The sequence below is a fragment of the Typopeltis vanoorti genome, chromosome 12 (assembly GCF_054136105.1).
Source record: "Typopeltis vanoorti isolate ZY-2024b chromosome 12, IOZ_Tvanoo_1.0, whole genome shotgun sequence".
Lineage (NCBI taxonomy): Eukaryota > Metazoa > Arthropoda > Arachnida > Uropygi > Thelyphonidae > Typopeltis > Typopeltis vanoorti.
In genome coordinates this window covers 123418102-123440497 of record NC_143560.1, presented here as the reverse complement: position 1 = coordinate 123440497, position 22396 = coordinate 123418102, and the positions used below count along the sequence as shown (strand labels likewise).

The following is a 22396-nucleotide window of genomic DNA, read 5'->3' as shown; positions in this document are numbered from 1 at the left end:
TACATGGGAAAAACACTAGCTACCTTTACTACCACACTGTTATCTTTTACTCTCCTCAGCAATCTCCTAATATCCATCCTTACCTTCTACTTGTTGCCATCCAGATCATTTGTGCCTAATACCACTACCAATTCTCTTGCTTGTTTCTTCTTCATATCTAGTGCTTCAATCACTCTACTCAATCTACCACCTGGAAAGCAAATCTTATGCATCTTCCCATTTACCACACCTCTAATAAATGAATCCCGATACATGGTCATTCTCAAATCATTGGACGCCCCTTTCGCACTGCCAACTTTTATTCCAGCATACCTCTCCCTTCCATACATACCTGTTAATCTTATTTCACTCCACAATTCTCCTCATCTTTGCTAACTCTGCTACCCATCACACTTGTTATCTTAGAAATAGCATATTCTCCATATTATTATTATTAAGAGACCTCCAGGGAGTCAGGGACTCATTGAGGGAGGCCACATACTACAACAGATATCATACTTATTCTTGAATTCATTCATACTGCTTGCACTCACATCTAATGGCAATCCAATCCAATCATGCACCACCCTATGAGAGTAAAATCTAGCCCTCGCCACTTTCTTAGCAGCATTCTCAGACCCAAAGGATGCCCTCTTTTCCAGATCCTCCATAAATTGAAAAATTCCATCAACTGAAAACCTATATGACCCTTTCAGAAGTTTCTAAGTCTCAATCATATCACCCCTCTTTCTCCTGTTTGCTAGTGTGTGCAGTTTACAAATTCTCAATCTGTCTTCATAATCAGTATTCCACAATCCTGATATCATTTTCAACATTCTCCTTTGCACTATCCAAATCAGAATCACAATAGTCCAAGTAAGGTCTTATCAAGGCCTTGCAGAGGCAAAATGACATCCTTATCTTCACATATCAATGTTTATTTCAGCATTGCAATTATCTTTTGAGTTGTATTTGCAATCTGTGCTACATGGCCCCTTAACTTCAACTTCCTATCTCCTAACACTCCAAGATCCATAACCTCATCCTCATTAGTTTCTTCTAACATAATTCCACCAATATAATGACATTGGATATCTAATCACAAAGTGAATGAATTTACATTTACTGACATTGAACTGACATCATCCATTTTCCCATGTCCACAATTTCAGCCTATTCAAATCATTCTGCAATCTGCATATCAGCAGCATTCCTGATTACCCTACCTACCTATCTTTGCATCATATCAGCAAATAGTTGTATGTCACTTGTCAAATCCTTCCCAATATTATTAATGTAGAGATTGAATACCAATGGACCAAGCACTGATCATTAACTGGTAATTGGCCTAAGGAATTAACAACGCATATAACGGATATTAATTAAAGCAAACTTTAATGAATACCTTCAATATTTCGGCAACATAACGTTGCCATCTTCAGGAACATACAAATATGGTATGTGCACGCAGGCACTAACAAAAGCAAATGAGGAAGAAGGCAAGAAACTAATATTGTTCCTAAAGTCCTAATAGTGTCCTCTAGCGGGCTAATTGGGTTGTCTTGGCCGTTGGGCTGAAGTTCTCATAATGTAGGCTTCCCAAATTTGGGTAGTTTCATGCACCCAAATTTATTCAGGTTTGAAACGTTTTTTAGAGCTGCTGATGATTCCATGAATAATCTTTCATACTTGAACTTGCTGAGGTGTATTATTTTAGTTTTCTTCCAACGAATTCTATGGTGGGTATCTGAGGCATGGTCTGCCAACCCAGAGTGGTTGTACTGGTGAAACCGGATGTAGTCTTTGTGTTTTGAAATTCTGATATTCGCTGTCCTGCCTGTTTGGCCAAAGTAGGACAGTTTACAGCTGCAAGGGACCTGGTATACACCAGGTAGGTCTAGGGGGAGTGGCTGGTCTTTGGTAGAGCGGATAAGGGATGCCAACATTTTATATGGTCTATAACATGAAGTCAGGTCATATTTTTTGAGAAATTGGTTATTTTCTCAGGGGTGTCCCAGATGTAGGGGATAGTGATAGATTTAGTGAAATCTTTATTGCGGAGGGGGGGGGGGAGTTGTGGTTTACTGGTTTTAGTATTTTTTTTGATTTTTTGGGGGTTGTAGCCATTGGCTAAGAAAGTCGAGGATGTGGTGTAGTTCAGTGGTTAGGGTATTGTGATCTGAGCAGATTAATTTTGCCTTGTTGAATAGTGTTTTTATAACCCCATATTGTTATGAGTGGGTGGTGGGATTGCTGGTGAATGTATCTGCCTGTATGGGTGGGTTTTCTATAAACAGAGAAAACCAAAGATCCATCAGGCTGGCAAGTGGTTAAAGTGTCTAGGAAGGGGAAGGTGTTGTTTTTCTCTTTTTCTAAGGTGAACTGGACTCTGGGGTGTTGGTTGTCTAAGTGTGTTAGGAAGGAGTGGAGTGTATCTGAGCCATGTGGCCAAATAGCAAACACATCATCCACATACCAAAGCCAAATAGTGGGTTTTTGTGGGGCAGAGTTTAAGGCTTTCTCTTCCAAGGTCTCCATAAAGAAGTTGGCCAAGGGTGGGGAAAGTGGTGAACCAATGGATGTCCCCTCTATCTGTGTGTAGAATTTTCCTTGCCAAACGAAATAGCCTGAGTTCATTGTAAACTGAAATAGGGCCGAGATATCGGGAGGAAACTTGGCTTGGATGAGGTCTAGGGTTTCCTTGAGTGGGACATTAGTGAATAGGGAGGAGACGTCAAAACTGACCATTATGTCAATGTGTTGGAGTGAGAGGTTTCCTAAACTGGCTTTGAAGTGGGCTGAGTTTTTTTTATGTGTGATCGTGTATTGCCAGTATAGTGTGTCAGTGCTTTGGCTAAATTGTATGTGGGGGAATCAATGCCATCCACTATGGGACGTAATGGCACATTTTGTTTATGTATTTTTGGAAGTCCATATAATCGGGGGGGGGGGGGTTGAGTTATAAGGTTTTAGTTTGCTAGTGACTTCCACAGGCCAAGAAGTGATCTTCTTAAGGAGTCTGTGGAAAGTTCTAATCTGAGAGCTGGTAGGATTATATTCAATAGGGAGGTAGGTGGTACGGTCTAATACTACAGCATTAAGCTTACCTGTGTAGTCCTTTTGGTTGAGAAAATTTTGGTTATAGACCATATAAAAGTTGGCATCCCTTATCTGCTCTACCAAAGATCCCCCCCCCCCAGACCTACCTGGAGTATACCAGGTCCCTTGCAGCTGTAAACTGTCCTACTTTGGCCAAACAGGCAGGACAGTGAATATCAGGATTTCAGAACATAAACACTACATCCGGTTTCACCAGTACAGCCACTCTGGGTTGGCAGACCATGCCTTAGATACCTGCCATAGAATTCGTTGGAAGAAAACTAAAATAATACACCGCAGCAAGTTCAAGTACGAAAGATTATTCATGGAATCATCAGCAGCTCTAAAAAACATTCCAAACCTCAACAAATTTGGGTGCATGAAACTACCCCAAATTTGGGAAGCCTACATTATGAGAACTTCAGCCCAACAGCCAGCCAAGACAGCTAGAGGGCACCATTAGGACTTTAGGAACAATATTAGTTTCTTGCCTTCTTCCTCAATTGCTTTTGTTAGTGCCTGTATGCACATACCATATTTGTATGTTCCTGAAGATGGCAACGTGATGTTGCCGAAATATTGAAGGTATTCATTAAAGTTTGCTTTAATTAATATCCGTTATATATACGTTGTTAATTCCTTAAGCTAATTACCAGTTATGTATGACCAACGTATAAGCCTTGCTACAAGAATTACGATCATCCACGGAGATTCCATCGCACGAAAGGCCTGCCAATACGGCAAAATGAGTTTGAAGATATCGAGGCAACTAAATCGTCTGACCTTCCTAAAACGCTGACGGGATAGCAAGGTAATCCCAAATTGTATTAAATTTAAGCACCGTTTTACTTCACAGAAAGCTCTCCGTATTTATAACCGCATTAGTTATACCTTATTAAGAGAACAAATCACCGCAACGTGCGTTCTCCTTGCCGACGAAAACAAAACCTTACAGATACTCTCGGCCATGATCTTTGGATGATTCTTTATGACGTCTCATGCGCTTCGGCAACAAAAGAATTCGAAAAAATACGTAGTCAGCACTTGAAAAAATAGGAGAACTTGATAAAGAATTCTACTTCCTTACCACAGCCACCACTCAACATGGTTGTCAACCTCTCTTCCGCAGTTTTAAAGCCTAAAGCACTCACCGCACTTTCACGCGGCCACAATTTCGTCCTAGTTCCTAAAAGAATACCTGCCGAGGAAATCATGATCCAAATAGAATATGGGATTCGCAACCTTCCTAACCATATCGCCAACTTCAGACCGGATGCAGTCGGTGTTCTCACCCAAGCAAAACCTTCAAAAACCAACTTATCCAAAGACGAATATGCTGCTCTACTAGGGGTAAAAAAAAAAAAAAAAAAAAAAAAAAAAGTAATCACCAAAGCAGATAAGGGAAACGACACTGTGGTTCTCAACCAAAAGGACTACACAGGTAAGCTTAATGCTTTAGTATTGGATTGTACCACCTACCTCCTTATTGAATATAATCCTACCAGCTCTCAGATTAGAACTCTTCACAGACTCCTTAAGATCACTTCTTGGCCTGTGGAAGTCAACTAACAAACTAAAACCTTATAACTCTAGACCCCCCCCCCCCCCCCCGATTATATGGACTTCCAAAAATACAAAAACAAAATGTGCCATTACATCCCATAGTGGATGGCATTGATTCCCCCACATACAAATTAGCCAAACATTTAGAGCCAAAGTGCTCACACACTATACTGGCAACACACCATCACACACAAAAAAAACTCAGCCCACTTCAAAGCCAGTATAGAAAACCTCTCACTCCAACACACTGACATAATGGTCAGTTATCACATCTCCTCCCTATTCACTAATGTCCCACTCAAGGAAACTCTAGACCTCATCCAAGCCAAGTTTCCTCCTGATATCTCAGCCTTATTTCAATTCACAATGAACTCATGCTATTTCTTTTGGCAAGGAAAATTCTACAAACAGATAGAGGGGACATCCATGGGTTCACCACTTTCCTCACCCTTGGCCAACTTCTTTATGGAGACCTTTAAAGAGAAAGCCTAAAACTCTGTCCCACAAAAACCCACTATTTGGCTTCGGTACGTGGATGATATGTTCGCTATTTGGTCACATGGCTCAGATACACTCCACTCCTTCTTAACACACTTAAACAACCAACACCCCAGAGTCCTGTTCATCTTAGAAAAAGAGAAAAATGACACCTCCCCTTCCTAGACACTCTAATCACTCACCAGCCTGATGGATCTTTGGTTTTCTCTGTTTATAGAAAACCCACCCATACAGGCAGATACATTCACCAGCAATCCCACCACCCGCTCATAACAATATGGGGTTATAAAAACACTATTCAATAAGGCAAAATTAATCTGCTCAGATCACAATGCCCTAACCACTGAACTAAACCACATCTTCAACACTATCTTAGCCAATGGCTACAACCCCTAAAAAATCAAAAAAAATACTAAAACCAGTAAACCACAACCCCCCCCTCCCCACCTGCACAATAAAGATTACACTAAATCTATCACCATCCCCTACATCCAGGGCACCATATAAAATGCTGGCATCCCTTATCTGCTCTACCAAAGACCAACCACTTCCCCCTAGACCTACCTGGTGTATACCAGGTCCCTTGCAGCTTTAAACTGTCTTACTTTGGCTAAACAGGCAGGACAGCGAATATCAGGATTTCAGAACACAAAGACTACATCCGGTTTCACCAGTACAGCCACTCTTGGTTGGCAGACCATGACTTAGATACCTGCCATAGAATTCGTTGGAAGAAAACTAAAATAATACACTAAAATAGTTTCTTGCCTTCTTCCTCATTTGCTTTTGTTAGTGCCTGCGTGCACATACCATATTTGTATGCTCCTGAAGATGGCAACGTGACATTGCCGAAATATTGAAGGTATTCATTAAAGTTTGCTTTAATTAATATCCATTATATGCGTTGTTAATTCCTTAAGCTAATTACCAGTTATGTATGACCAACGTATAAGCCTTGCTACAAGAATCACTGATCCTTGTGGTATACCACTGGTTACCTTAAATCTCTGACTCACATCTGCTGTAGACCACTTTTTGATATCTGTCAGTCAGCCATCCTCTTATCCACACTAATATTCTATAATTCAAACCTATATTCTCGAATTTATACAATCTACCATGCTGTATTCTATCAAAAGCCTTAGAAAAATCCAAAAATATCATGGTGTATCCATTCTCCTTGTCTGGTTCAATGGTAACATTATTATAGAATGTGAGCAAGCAGCTAAACATGACCTTCCCTTAGTAAATGCATGTTGCTCATTGCAAAGTAGAGATTCACTGTCAACCTGTTTCTGATTGCGAGCCGTAACCAATTTTTCCAAAATGTTCACCACCATTTCTGAGATACTAATAGGTCAATAGTTGGATACATCAATCTTTGCACCACCCTTGTGTAAAGGAATTACCATACATTCTTTCCATTCCTGCAGAATTTTCCCTGTTCTGAGATTCATATTAAACAGCTTGATCAAAGGTATAGCCAGTTCAGTTGGCTCTTTTAGCACATGCTGATATCCCATCAGTCCCCTGTTGCTGATTTTTTATTCAGTGTGTGCAACAGCTCTAATACCTCATCCTCGTATAAATGAGTTTTTTCATCCAGTGAAGAGGTAGCAGTCAGTTCAACATTGTGTACACCAGGTTGATAGCTTTAACAAAATGGGCACTCAGTTGAACTACCTCTCATGCCATCTGAATTTAGAATAGTTATTCTACCATATTCCTTCTTTCTTTTACTTGCAGCATATCGAAAGAATTCTTGTGGGTTGTCTTTAGCACGCAGAGCCAGTTTCTTTTCATACTCAGACTTTGCTTTCGGTACAACAGTTGTGACTATTCTAGTCTGCTGCTTATAATTTTCATAACGGACATCATCCTTATGCACAGAATATTCCTTCCACATCATTCTTTTTTTATGAATCTCTTAATAAGATTACACATCCATTTGACTTTTATCCTATTTATTCTTTGAACTCTCGGGACACACTCTGTTATTGCATTATTTAAGCACTGTTTAAATGCTTCCCATGCAATGTCGATATTCTTCCCATCCATCGACTGATCCTATTCTACTGAACTCAGTATACTCCTCAGTTGTCATAATTTCCTGCTTTGTAATTCAGCATGCTACTTATTCTGAATGGAGCATTCATAAACTTAATCACTTCCCGAGTGAGTACCGTGACCACTCTCACCAACCGGAGGCAGAATAGTTACATCTTAAATTGAAATGCCCTCTGACACTATAATCAAATCTAACACTCTTTGACCTTGAGTTCCTTCTGTCACATGCTGCTTGAGGAAGTTGTCCTGCAACAGCTCAATACATTCATTTTCATTGTTATGAAATTCTATTGCTATCCAATCAATATTTGGATACTGAGAGTTTATTTTTCACTTGGTTAGACTATAATAAGTTTAGTTCAATCCTTTATCCAAGTGTGAGCAAACAAAGTTTGCGCCTGAAAGTATCTTCAGAACTGGGGTAAGGTAGTACAACAAAAGCCCGTTGTTGTACTATCTTACCCCAGTCCTGACGATACTTTCAGGCGCAAACTTTGTTTGCTCACACTTGAATAAAAGATTAAACTAAACTTATTATAATATTTGGATAATTAAATTCTCCCATTATGATTACTCTTTTCGTGCTCATCTTTTCTATTTGGTGATGCATTTCTTCATTACTAGCAACTGATCCACCAGGTCTGTAACAACACCTCACTATGTTATTGATCTTGTTAGATTCCACCTCACACCAGATGGTTTCAAACTCACTGACACATGAAATACTGTTAGAAATAGTACTACAATCGTAGGTCTCAACTCTAACTGGATTCAAGTCATCCAAAATCATTAGATGCACACCCCTTCCTTTCCTATACTCTCTATCCTTCCTAAAAATAAAGTATCCTTAACACTTGATACCAGTTAGTATGTCTTATTCTGATTAGTGAGACCAGGTCTCACTAATGTCTACAATCTGAGGTCCCAACATATTGACCAAGGCAACAAACTCTACCCCTTTGTTTCTGATACTCCTAGCGACTGTGTACAGACATAATAATCTACCTGCATGTTCTTTTTTATACTCTTGTCTGCAGTCTGCATGACACGGGTGGACAACTTGTAGATCTGTATTCTTCTCTAGTATCTTATACATGTAGACATCTTTGCACACTTTTGATGGGTCTGAACTGGATGAACACAAACAAAATATTATATAGTGAGAAATACAGAAATGTGAAAGCACAAATGAACAGAAATTGCATCTAACGGCTTTTGCAAAGAAGAGGAGGCATGACTCATTTTTGCAATTATATAATATGTATTCATACTAATAATGTAAATCTAAGCCTAATTATGCCATACTATGAGAATATCCTGCATACCCTCTGAAGGTAGTATGCTGGAAATGATATTATGAATTTTATTCTCTTTTCTTAAATTACCTCAAGGGCTCACTTTAGTGAGTATGGGCATGGCAAACCCGAGGTACCTGATGCTGGACCATGCCTTACTTCATGTAATATATATCTGTTATATTATTCTGTAGACTGGTCCCTCCTCTTCTTTCTCCTCTCCTTGCTCCTTCCCCCTGATGCTATTAGAGTATTCGAGGGCTAGGGGCGAGTCTTTCCTATCTTGCTAAGTCATTTCGTCCTATGCAGCCGCCGATGGAGGCAAGCTAGCCTCAATAGGTGCCGGTCCCAAGCCCGGATAAATGCGAGGGTTGATGTCAGGAAGGGCATCTGGTCGGAAAACTTCAATGCCAGCTCAAACTATGATTATGAGTCAAAGAGAAAATGATATAAGGGCTAGGGCGTAACCCTTAAGCAACGCGCAGCCACATCGCCCTACAGCTGCGAGAAATGGATGAGGGCTACCGCATCAAGGGCTGGTGCGGTTAAAGAAGCGAGCCCAGCAGGTGGACAGGATGTTGCGAGTGGGAACACTGAATGTTGGAAGCATGACTGGAAGGGGAAGAGAGGTGGCAGACATGATGAGGAAGAGGAAGTTGGACATTTTATGTGTGCAGGAGACAAGGTGGAAGGGGGGAAAGGCAAAGGAACTGGGAGATGGATATAAATTGTTCTACTCTGGAGCGAATAACGAGGGAAGAAATGGTGTAGGAATTGTGGTGTGTGGCAGAATGAAGGGTGAAGTACTGGACGTGGGTAGAAGGAATGATAGGATCATGCGAATGAAATTGGGTCTTGGAGAAGAGCGGGTGGTCGTATTATGTGTATATGCCCCGCAAGTTGGTTGTACAGCAGAGGAAAAAGATGAGTTCTGGAACGTGTTAGATGAAGAAATGAGGGAATTGGAAGAAAATGAGATGTGATTGTCGGAGGAGACTTGAACGGACACATAGGAAGACAGAATAGAGATTGTGAAAGGGTGCATGGTGGCCACGGAGTGGGAATGAGAATGAACCAGGAAGGAGAGAGGGTTGTGGACTTTGCAGTAGCGTTTGATCTGGCAATTGTGAACTCGTTTTTCTACAAGAGGGAAGAACATTTGATAACATTTAGGAGTGGTAACAACAGCTCACAAATTGACTACATTTTGACTAGAAGAAAACATCTTAAGGTTCTGACAAATTGTAAAGTAATTCCAACAGATCAAGTAGCACAACAACACCAACTGCTGTGCGCAGACTTTAAAATAAGATCGAAGATAAGAACTTCTGGATGCAGTGGAATGAAGACAAGTGGTTTCGCTTAAAAGAGGAGAGTGTGTGAGGAATCGTTTTAGGGAGAGGGTGTTAGAGGGGATTTCGGATGGACTGGAAAGTGTACAGGATTGGTGGACACATAATTCAAAAGTAATCCTGAGCTGTGCAATCGAGGTGCTTGGTGAGACATCTGGAAAGATTAGAGAGCAGAAGGAGGGTTGGTGGTGGAATAATGATGTACAAGTGGCAGTGACAGCTAAGAGGAAGGCAAAGCAGAAGTGGGATGAGTCAAGAGTGGAAGAGGACAGAGAGGTGCACAAAGAGAGAAAGCAAGAAGCCAAGAGAGTTGTGGCACAGGCGAAGGCCATGGCATATCAAGATCTGTATGATCAATTAGAAACAAAGGAAGGACAGAGAAAAATTTACCAACTAGCGAAATGTAGACATAAAGCAGCAAAGGACATCTTACATGTGAGGCAGATCAAAGATGCTGAAGGAAGAGTATTATGGAAGGATGTGGACATAAGAAACAGATGGAAAATATACTTTCAGGGACTTTTGAATGAGGAAAATGCAAGGACTCTCAGAGGAGATGGGCAGCCTTCTGAGGGGATGGTGCAGAACATCAGTAGAGTGGAAGTGACGGAGGCCATGAAGAGGATGAAGAATGGAAAATCGGTGGGCCCCGACAGAATTCCAGTGGAGGCAGGGAAGGTACTGGGGGAAGAGGGAATTGACCTGCTGTGGGACCTGTTCATGAAAGTTTGCCAACAGGAAAATATACCCGAGGAATGGAGGGAGAGTACTCTTGTCCCCATCTACAAGGGTAAAGGGGATGCACAAGACTGTAAAAATTACAGAGGAATAAAGTTGATGTCCCACACAATGAAGATCCTAGAAAGAGTTCTTGATGGTAGATTGAGGAAGGAGGTGGAGATTGCAAAGGAACAATTTGGTTTCATGCCTGGTAGATCAACAACAGATGCTATCTTTGGGTTACGGCAGATGATGGAAAAATATCGAGAGAAACAAAGGGAGCTACATCTGGTATTTATTGATCTGGAGAAAGCATACGATAGAGTGCCAAGGCAAGAAGTCTGGAGGTGTCTGAGGGAGAAGAAGATGCCAGAGAAATATGTCAGGTTGGTGCGGGAAATGTACAGAAATGTGAAGACAAGTGTTAGGACCTGTTTGGGACAGACAGAAAGTTTTCAAGTAACAGTTGGCTTGCATCAAGGGTCAGCATTAAGTCCGTTTCTGTTTAATATTGTGATGGAGGTGGTAACAGAGGAGGTGAGAGAAGATGCGCCTTGGACAATGTTGTATGCAGATGACATCTTGTGTGTAGATTCAAGAGAAGAAGCGGGAACTAAACTGGAAAGATGGAGAAAAGTACTGGAAGAGAGAGGTATGAGACTGAACAGAAGTAAGACAGAGTATATGTGTTGCGCAGTGGCCAGGAGACAGATCTGGAGCTGGAAGGAAATGTCATCAGGAAGGTGAGAGACTTTAGATACTTAGGTTCAACAGTGGAAGAAGATGGAGGAGGTGAGAAGGAAGTGGGATGCAGGATACAAGCGGGTTGGAGGAACTGGAGGGAGATGGCTGGAGTGTTATGCAATAAGAGGGTGCCGATCAATCTGAAAGGCAAAATTTATAGGACAGTAGTGAGGCCAGCTATAACACATGCTATAGAAACTGTGGCCCTGAGGAAAAATAATATCAGCAGGATGGAAGTATCAGAGATGAGAATGCTTAGGTGGATGTGCGGTGTGACCAGAAAGGATCGTCTGAGAAATGACTATGTCAGGGGAACAGTGAAAGTTATGAACTTAGGAGTGAAAATACAGGAGGCAAGGTTGAGATGGTTTGTTCATGTGATGAGGAGGGAGGACGAATATGTGGGAAGAAGGGTCATGCAGATGGATGTACAAGGAAGGCGGAAGCGTGGGCGGCCAAAGAAGAGATGGAGGGAGCTGGTAGAAGAGGACTTGAAGATGAAGAACTTGGATGTGGTGACAGCCCAAGACAGGAAGGTGTGGAAGAGACTCATTACAAACAGTGACCCCACTTAAGTGGGAGAAGCTGCAGAAGAAGAAGATTCTCTTTTCTTAAATGGAACGACAAACATTTTCTTTTCATTCTTTATAATAGATTTCTTACTGTTAGAATATATAAAAAGCATAAAATAAATGACAAGTACTTACCTCCCATTAAAGGCATGATATCCAATGGATTCTGGGACCCATCCTGGATGCCTGTCCATTGGATGTCTATTTGACACTAAACCAATTGTTATATTTCCTGTTACACCACTATCTAATATTTCTACCTCAAAATAATTATTTTCAGGTTGTACTGGTTCAGCAGCAGAATAAACACCAATCCGATCTACATCATCTGGTAAATAACTAGCAAAAAATTATATGATAAATTAGAAAAGAGAAGTCAGTAATTGAACTATAACTGAACTATTTGAACTATGAATAATTGAACTATGTATGTATGAAAATCAAAAGACTGCAGTACTTAAAATGACATGCATATGTGAATAAACAAAAAAAAAAAAAAATTATAAAATTACCAGTGACAACAAGGCTTGATAATATATAAAATAAGACATACAGGGGATTGATTCAAAGGTTTCTGTTGCAATGCTAATAAATCTTGATGTGGTCTAAGATTGTTGGCATTAATGAAACCTGGCCAGATTCAGATATGGTAACTGAGATCGAGTGTAATTGGTATAATCACAGAAGAGGTAGGAGAGGAGTACTGCCAATTATATAAGATGACTTAAGTCCAGTTATGGGAGAAATGCAAGAAAATAATGATAATAACAATGTCCCATGTAGCAGGGGACAAAGAAATGCATTGTCAATTTTACTTCATGGGTAGTAAACAAGTGATCATTATGGGTGACTTTAATTATCCAAACATTGATTGGGTAGAACTCATGATAGGAATGAACAGGAATTTATTGAATTGTTGTGAGACAACTTTCCCAAGCAGCATGTGAAAGAAGGAACGAGGTCAAAGAGCATAGCATTTATTCATAGCTTCAAAAGGGGTCTGTTACGAACATGACTATTTTATCAAAAGTTTGTGACAGTGATCATGCTGTGCTTTCTTGGGAAGTATCTAATTATATTGAAGTTCCCATTAGAACAGATTACATGTTGAATTACAAAGCTGGAAATTATGATCAACTTAGGAGAATCCTATCTTTGGTCCCATGGTCTCAGCTACTGAATAGGAAAAATGTTCAACAATGCATGGGAATCTTTGAAAAAGTATCTAAATGAGGTGTTAACTGAATGCATCCTTAGTGTTTAAAGAATAAACAGTTGAGAGTGAAATGGATGTGCAACATTATTAAGAAAGAGATCTGCAAAAAGCAGATATGGAAAGAATACAGTGAGAATAAAAGTGAGAGGAGTTACAAAATATATACAGATCAGGCCAGAAAAGTAATGAGTATTGTGCGGTAAGCTAAATCGGAGTACGAAAAGAAATTAACTATGCAAGCTAAATGCAATCCAAAAGAATGTTGTTATTCTGCAAGCAAAAGAAAAAATGAATGTAGAAGAATAATTATTGAATGCAGATTGTACTCTAGTATCAGAAGCTAATGAGATTGTTCAATTAATGAGTGCTCACTTTGCTAAGATATATCAACCAGGAGTATGTAACATACTCCTGGTTGACACGGGGGTATGTTACATACTCCTGGTTGTTATAGGAGGAGGAGTACGTAACATGGTGCAGAGCACTACTGCTACATTGGATGAAGAGTTAGAGGTGCATGAAAATGAGGTTAAATTGTTGCATAACCTAGATAAGAATTTGTCAATAAGGAGAGATGGCATATTAACACGTTTGCTAAAGGAATGATACCACAGAAATGGAGAGAATGTACGATAGTTCCATTGTACAAGGGGTGGTGTAAAAACTCATGTCTAACTACTGCCTATCATTATGTCTGGTGTAGTAGTGAAAATTTTAGAGAAATTGGTAAGAACTCACATACAGAAATGGGTAGACAAACAAGCTATACAAAGCAAGGAGCAGCATGGGTTTACAAAGGAAGATTATGTTTTAGCAATTTGCTCATATTTTATAACAATGTTATGGATGAGTTGGATAAAGAGAATGGATAATACTATGATAATGTTGAATTTTGTTGGAAGTTTTTTCACTTGGTTAGACTATGAATTATATATTTAGTTTAATCCTTTATCCAAGTGTAAGCAAACAAAGTTTGCGCCTGAAGTATTTTCAGGACTACGGCAACTCATGGCAAAGGTCAACTGACTTCAGAGTAATTTAATAATAAGATGTGACACAATTTGGCAAAATGACTTCTGCATTGCTTCAATCTTGGTATCACCTCTGGGTCTGGCTCCCACTGAAGCGACCTCAATAAAGGTCGAAATTGGTCTGAGTAGTGACCCTTCCCATAATGCATAGTATTATACATGCCTGCAAGGAGATGTGCTCTGCATTATGGGATACTAAGGCAAGTGATGTGAAGTCAGTCCACCTTTTCCACGAGTTGCCCCAGTCCTGAAAATACTTCAGGCACAAACTTTGTTTGCTTAGACTTGGATAAAGGATTAAACTAAATATATAATTTAATGTTGAATTTTGTTAAGGCATTTAATAGGATACCACACAAAAGGCTGTTGCATAAACTGGAGAATATGGGATTGGAATATAAACTCTTGACTTGGATCGGAGGATGGTTGACATATCAGAAAGTTGTATACAGTGGGTGTGAATCAGGCAGATTTAAGTTGACCAGTGGTGTACCCAGGGTTCAGCCCTCGGGCCATTGTTGTTCAATCTATACATTAATGACATTAGGAAGGATCTAACAGGAGATGTGCAATTGTTTGCCAATCTTGTGAAGATAGGCAGGGCAATCAGGGATGCTGCTGATATCCAGCACTTATAAAATTATTTGAATAGGCTGGAAATTTGGGCAAAAGAAAATACCTGTCAATTTAATGTTAGTAATTGTAAAGTTATACACTTTGGTGTGAGGAGATTTCCAGCGATATATTATATTAGCAGGATTATGCTACAAGAAAGTGATGAGTATATGGATCTTGATGTAATGATAGATAAGAATTTGAAGTTCACAGGTCACATAGGAAAAGTTGCAAATACAACTTGGAGGATAATTGCAATATTGAAGCGAACCTTGACATGCAAAAATAAGTAAGTCATTTTGTCTCTTTATAAGGCCTTGAAAAGAACCACACCTGGATTATTGTGTGCAGATTTGGTCTCCCAGGTTCCAAGGGGGGGATAAAGAAGCTGAGGAAAGGGTGCAAAGACGAGTTACAAAATTTGTATCCAGATTATGAGGACAGATTGCGAGCATGTGGATTGCAGACTCTGGTTAACAAGAGAAAGAGGGGCGATATGATAGAGGTCCATAAACTTTTGAATGGATGATATAGCATATTGTTTGATGAAACTTTTTGTTATATGGAAGGTGGGGAGAGAATACAGGGCATCTATGGAAGTTAAATTTGTTCACAGTCAAGAAAGAGGTAAGAGCTACATTTTTCTCTCAAAGAGCAGAGTGAGTGTAATAGTTTTCCTTTAGTGGTAGTGAGTGCACCTAGTGTGAATGAAGAGAAGGTATGACAGTTGGTTTGGGTGATTTATAGCCTCCTCTCGATGAGGTCTCAGATAATAATAAAATTCATATCAGAATGAATTATTGAGGTTGTAGTTCTTAGAAAACACTACACATAAGAAAGGCTCTTTCAGTGGATAGAATGAAAGTTAAATAGTTGGTGGGTTTGAAGTTAAACTGTGAATAATAAATAAACAAAACTCACTACCAAATAAACTTATTGGACACTAAACGATTCACCATCATACATGACTAATTATCCAAACACTGATTGGATAGCAGTGAAATCCCATGCGAAAAATGAAGCTGAATTTATTGAACTGTTACAAGATAATTTCCTTCAGCAGCATGTGACAGAAGGAACTCAAAATCAAACAGTGCTATGTGAAAGTTAAGGTTTTAGCTTTTGTTTCTCTATTAATTTTATGTATTTCTATTTATTTTTTACATAATCTGAAAATCCTGCTCTAAGAGACCAAAATACAGAATTTCCTCAATTCCTTTCAAGCCTCCAATAAGCAGAGCAGCTATATAACACTGGGTAATAAAATTCATCTCCCACATCAAAACAGTCAAACATTCATGTCCACAGTGAGATCTGAACCTACAGTCTGCTGGCTGAGAAGCAGATATGCTCTTCAGTCGGTACTTAGCTAACCAGGCTTGTAACAGTTACAACAGTTAGTAGTCATTAGAGATTCACCAGAGAGCAGAATAAACTAGTCAGTTAAAATCAGTTAACTAAGATTGTTTTAATGTTCCAGCAACATTATTGAATGTTTATTTGGCTGAGCAAAACATCAAAATACTATATATTTTCGAAGAAGTTCCATGTTTGGTCTGGACCATGGAACAAATAAATAAAAAATAAATAAATAAAACTGATAAAAAATATTTAAAAAAATCCTTAGTCCATTCTTGTTTGCATCCATTATGCCCAAGCATTGTAAACAACAATAGTTCAAGTAAAATTATATATTCATGATAGTGCTTTTATATAACAACGGTTATATAAAAGATTAAGCCGACTGGGAAGCCCCTGGCAGTAAAATTTATGGTGTCCCTAAAAAAAAACGGTTTATATATGTATATGCTACAAAGAGAACTAGGGAGTCACTATAACAAAAAATTAAACACATATAATATATGATTTAATATTTTTATTTTAAAACATGGCAATAAATTTTTCTTTATAATAACATCAGACTCAAAGCCCGCTGACAGCTGCCAGGTCCGATACCTACTTGATCTGCCACTGTATAACAAGAGCAGAAGACTTAATATGAACTGTTTTAAAGCAAGCATTCCCCACTTCCTTGGGGACATGTACTGTTTCCAATTTAAACATTTTCAATTTAGTTCTATTACAGACATCAGTGGGACTGAGCCACTGATTATAACAAACTGATATCCAAATGCACTGTTCATGTTCTTGCCATTCACAATCATCACCACATTCTAATGAAATTTTGGATTTAAAATAGTTATGGAGGATTTTTCTGGTTTAGATGAGTACTGCATTATATAATCAACTTGCACTATGGTAAACACTTTTTAGCAAACTCGTACTATCAAAGTAGTATAAAATCCCAATCATATATCCACTATTGCAAACAATCAAAACTTCACTACAGCAAAAATGGCATCAGTGGAATACATAAAAATCTACATTGTGGAATTGTTTAATTAAAAAGTTACATTTAATCTAACAGACACAAACAACCAAGGCAAAAGACATAAGTGGTGGTCACTATTATTCAGAGAACATACTGTGAACAGACTGAACTGAGAAAAGTACTTGAATGGTGTTGCCCACGTAACTTGGAAAAAAAAAAAAAGTGACATAGGTGACACACCGTTCAAGTATGTAACTAATTTTGGTGATCTGCCAAATCTAAATCCTTAGGAACAAAGAAGGGTGAGATTATCCCAACAGGAATTTAATCTGTTCAACTGTTTATTACACTTTTTGGTATCAAGTTTAGTAAACTGGAGATTAAAGGATTCGCTCTCAAGAAAGGGAAAATTCAATTCAACACTAAAGGTCTCCACCCATCACAGAGCCATATACATGAAATGACACCCACTATCCAGCAAGCTTTGATGTTGGTGTTTGAAGGGAATGACAGGAATTCTCCAGGACAATAAGGAGAGATGCAATTCCTGCTCTGTTTTATTCTTATCAGGAAAACGAATTTACGCAAATATACATGGGTTTCTATGGATAAAAATTATGAGGTTTCTTGATATTAGGAGTTTTCTTCAGGTTTCAACTCTGTTAGTTTTCCAGATCTGCTCTCTTATACTTTAGGAAAATGCTTCTCAGTCATTATCTCCTCTTTTTTTTTCTTCTTCTAATTTCTTTCTTAAATGATGGACATCACTAGATTTAATCAGTGAATCAACCTGCTTACCTTACCTCATCACAAGTAAGGTAAGCAGCCGTATTTCAACAATGTTCAGATTTAGCACCAAATTTATTACAGAATTTTTCTCTTAGTGCATTAACATTATTAGATATGAGTAAGTTTAAACTTGCAATGAAGTTTAAACTTACTCTTCCTTTGAGTAATTTGATATCTCAGAACTTTTCTAATGCTAAATACATTAGATTTATATATCATTTCTCTTAATTCTTGGTTTTAACCTACCATAAGAGTTCTAAGAATTCAGCAATTTGAATCTTCAGTTTAAAAACTATTTGAACTTGTCAGTTTATCATAATACTGAGACATGGATTCTTTTTTGCTATTGTAAGAAGGATCAATTTGCAAAATATTCAGATATAATTTGAGGTTCTTGGAAAATTTCAATACTGTTTTAAAGTTCAAATAATTGACTTTTCTCAGTTCATTTAGCCTCCCTCCCTTGAAGTTTTGGTCATAAAATAAAAATTAACAGTCTCATCAAACCATTTACTACAGACTATCACTGTCATTGTTTCAAGAAAAGTTTCAATGCTATCATGCTCACCTTAATATTAAAGTCAGGAATGGCAGGTGTAAAATTTACACATTTAGAAAAATGCTCACTCCATAAATGAGATGTACTTCCTACATTCTGCAGATTTAACATTAAAATATAGACTGTTAAAGCTAGAACTTCAGTTCTAAACATTTATATATTTCAAAAAAACAAAATAAAAATGATATTCATCAAAATTAAGTTTGTGAAAAAACTTGTACCAAAAAAGAAAAATGGTTTTCTGCATGTCATGTGCAGAGTAATTATATGGCACAAGGGTTTCATAATAAATTTTGTTAAATTAAATCTTGTGCCATCTTTAGATTTGAATCTGAGAACTAATACAGCCAAGATACCACTATCATCAAATTCCTGATATTGTATGCCCACACTTCATAGAGCCGACCTTGTCAATTCATGCTGAAGGGAAGAAAGAAATAAAGGATGCATGAATTGACCACCAACACGCGAAGTCACATGCTTTATAAATTTTCCAACTGTTGTACAAGCAAAATCGTTACCACTTTAAGAATTAGAATTGTCATAAAAGAAAAGCTAATTTTCCGACTTACAATAATAAACACTCGTCCCATGAAATGCATTGATTACCCTATTATTGAAATGGATTCTCCTTCTTTTCACATGTGCAGAAGTGTCAAAGGGTCTCGCATCTGTGGGCGTACAATATTTGCCCTCAAGGGGTATAGTGTACAGGATACTATGATAGTATTGCATGAGAAGTTTATATTATTAAAAGCTTCTTACTGACAATTTTCCTCTGGATTAGCCTGTTATATGACAGGACTCCACTACTGTCAGTTCTTATATTTCAGTCTTCTAGGACATCAATTCCACTTGGACAAATCTTAGTCTTTCTGTGAGTCTTTTTCCAGCCATTCTCATAGCATCAACCACCTGCTCTGCTAATGTTTCCTCTCCCATTCTGTTTAAACATCCATACCACCTGAGACTAGCTCTGCTCGCACTTTTCTGAATCAACTGTTTTACTCTAACTGCTCCCAGATCCATAAGTTAAAATTGGTTTGAACCCAGTATAAACAAGTTCTCTTATAAACTAGGCTTGAAAAATGCTTGCCTACTCATCTGTGAGAGAATTTTATTTATGTAATGCCAGTTCTGTTTCATGTCAAATAGTTTTCTGCATGTTTACCTTACTTATTGTATCTACTGGGGAATGTTCATCATCATCAAATTCCTGCCATTTATCCTCAAGGGGTGTACAGGATATGATAGTACTACATGAAAAAAATTACATCATTACTAACTTCCTATCTACAATTTTCTTCCAAATCAGTCTGTTACTTGTCAAGACTCCAACATTATCAGATCTTATATTTCTATCATCTAAGGCACGTTGTACCGTATCAATCCACCTATATCTTGGTCTTCCTCTGGGTCGTTTTGCTGCCAACCTGGCAGAGAACACTTGTTTTGCTAATCATTCTTCGCCCAGTCTGTTTAAGTGACCATACCACCTGAGATTAGCTCTGCTAACGCATTCCTGGATGTTGACAATGTCAAGTTCTTTCCTAATATCCTCGTTTTTAATATGATATTGCCATTGATGGCATCTGTTCACGCCTATAATCTTTCTCAGGACTCTCATATCTGCAGTCTCTAGTCTTTGGTCAAGTGTTTTACTTCTGACCCAGCTCTCAGATCCATAAGTTAAAACTGGTTTGAACACTGTCTTGTATACAGCTAATTTAGTGTTCCAACTAAATTAGCTGTATATGGGGAATGTTAGTGATTACAACTGGGGAATGTTAGTGATTACAAATGCCTGTTTTGTCAATTTTCACTGATTTTGTTATAATGGAATATAACCAATGAGGGAATGGGATATGCATGAAGTATTTTGCCTTTAAAAAGTGCTCAGTCATACCGTATGGTAACCAATTATTCATGACACAGCAACCTAAGACAGATACACAGCATAACACTAGTAATAAGCTTATTTCTTACCCAGTGATGAAATATATAGAATTTGACTTAATAGTATATATTAAAACTTGAAATGTTGAGAAGAAGTATTTATTTTCCCAAAAGATATCTTTTTACTGATTCTAACCTAAATATTTTTCAATTGTTTTCTCAGCTGCAACTGTGTCAAACAACATCATTTGCCCTATCCATCTGGCAATGTTTCATAGCCAGTCAGTCAGAAAACCACTAATGTAGTTATGAATGTAGGCATAAAAGTTTTTTTTTTTTTTAATGAGAGCATTCATGATAATGTTTTCAAACTTTGTTTGCATGGTCAAGAAGAAACCGCTTGGTTATTTCAATAAAAGTGATCTACAAAAAAAAAAAATAATAATAATATAATAATAATAAAATAAAAATAAATAAAAATGTCTTAGAAGCAAAAAAATAGTATCATTGATAAAAAAAAATAATGATAATAAATGATCTTGAATCACTTATAAAATGCAAGCATATTTTCTTCACATAAGTACTGATAAGTACATTAATATATAAGTAGTTAAAAATTTACTTCATTGGCAGTTATACAGGGTAAAAATTAGTCATAGCATTAACAAAAGCTTAATTTGCCTGTGAGCCATAAATTTATTCAGCTGCTTCATTATCAATGTCAACTTTGCTTATCCTGTTGTCATTTCCATATATAGGTTCTCTACTGAGAAAGCAGTTGAAGTTTTCCAAATTCTCCTATTTTCATAGTTTTGGACATTTTACAACTAATTTTCATGCCAAATTTGCTATATTCAACTTAGTTAAAGAATCCTGAAGATTTGCAATGGATTTTTTTAGATGTACAACATCATCTGCATAAAACAAAGAAGTAAGCTTGATATCTCTGATTCTTTAAGACCTGATATGATCCATACTGATGATAAATAACAGTGGAGGTATAGTGCACTCGCGTCTCACACCTGATTTTACAAACCACCATTCTGTACTCCTTCAATTTTAATTGCTGACTCACAACATAAATATAGACTATGTACTGCTCTAAATAATGTTCCATTTATCCTATACAACTGCAGTGTTCTGCACAGCTTTTCTCTTGGATTTTTTTTTTTTTTTTTTTTTTTTTTTGTATGGTTATCTACAAACCTTAAATACAAATCCTTCTTGCATTTTCGTGATTTCTCAACTGTGTCTTAAATTGAAAATCTGACATTGACAATGTCAAGCCTGAATTAAATCGATCAAAAACTCGTGTGAAAAGACAATGCAGTGTTTGGCAATGTTTAATCGCAATTTGCAGGATTTTTTGCACCAATTCGTGACTGTAGACGAAACTTGTATCCACCACTATACACCTAAATCCAAGCAGCAGTCAAAACAGTGGACAATGCCCAGTGAAAGAGCACCAAAAAAAGCAAAGACCATTTTGTCAGCTGGGAAGGTGATAGCCACTGTTTTTGTTTTGGGAATTCCCAAGGAATTATCATGATAGACTATTTGGAAAAAGGTAAGACAATAACAAGAATCTATTATGCATCATTGTTACACTGTTTAAAAGGAGAAACAGCCAAGATTGGCACACAAAAAAGTGCTCTTTCATCAAGACAATGCACTGTCCCACACATCAGCCGTTGCAATGGCACAATTACACGAATTGAGGTTCGAATCAGTTCCACATCCGCCATATTCTCCGGACTTGGCCCCACGTGGTTTCTTATTGTTCTCAAACCTAAAAATTTGGTTTGATGGGAAAAAATTATCTTTGAACAAGGATGTCATCAAGGCTGTCAATGACTATTTTGCACAATTTGACAAATCCTACTTTTTAGATGGGATGAAAAAATTGGAAACTCGCTGGACCAAATGTGTAGACCTCAATGAAGACTATGTTGAGAAATAAAGGTGATTTTTTTCCAAAAAGATGTGTTTAACTTATTTTTTTACCAACCTTTTCAAACAACTCTCATGTGTGTGTGTGTGTTTGTGTATATTCATATTTATATATACTG

General features: G+C 37.8%; 1 protein-coding gene across 1 annotated transcript in view; it reads right to left on the bottom strand.

The window, feature by feature from the left end:
- The window catches only part of LOC150101200 (SPRY domain-containing protein 3-like), a 221963-nt gene that overhangs the window by 153572 nt on the left and 45995 nt on the right, over positions 1-22396 (bottom strand). The window contains exon 4 of the mRNA XM_090401360.1: positions 12025-12228. Within this exon, the coding sequence (XP_090257486.1) occupies positions 12025-12228 (204 nt within the window). The remainder of the gene's footprint in view (positions 1-12024; positions 12229-22396) is intronic.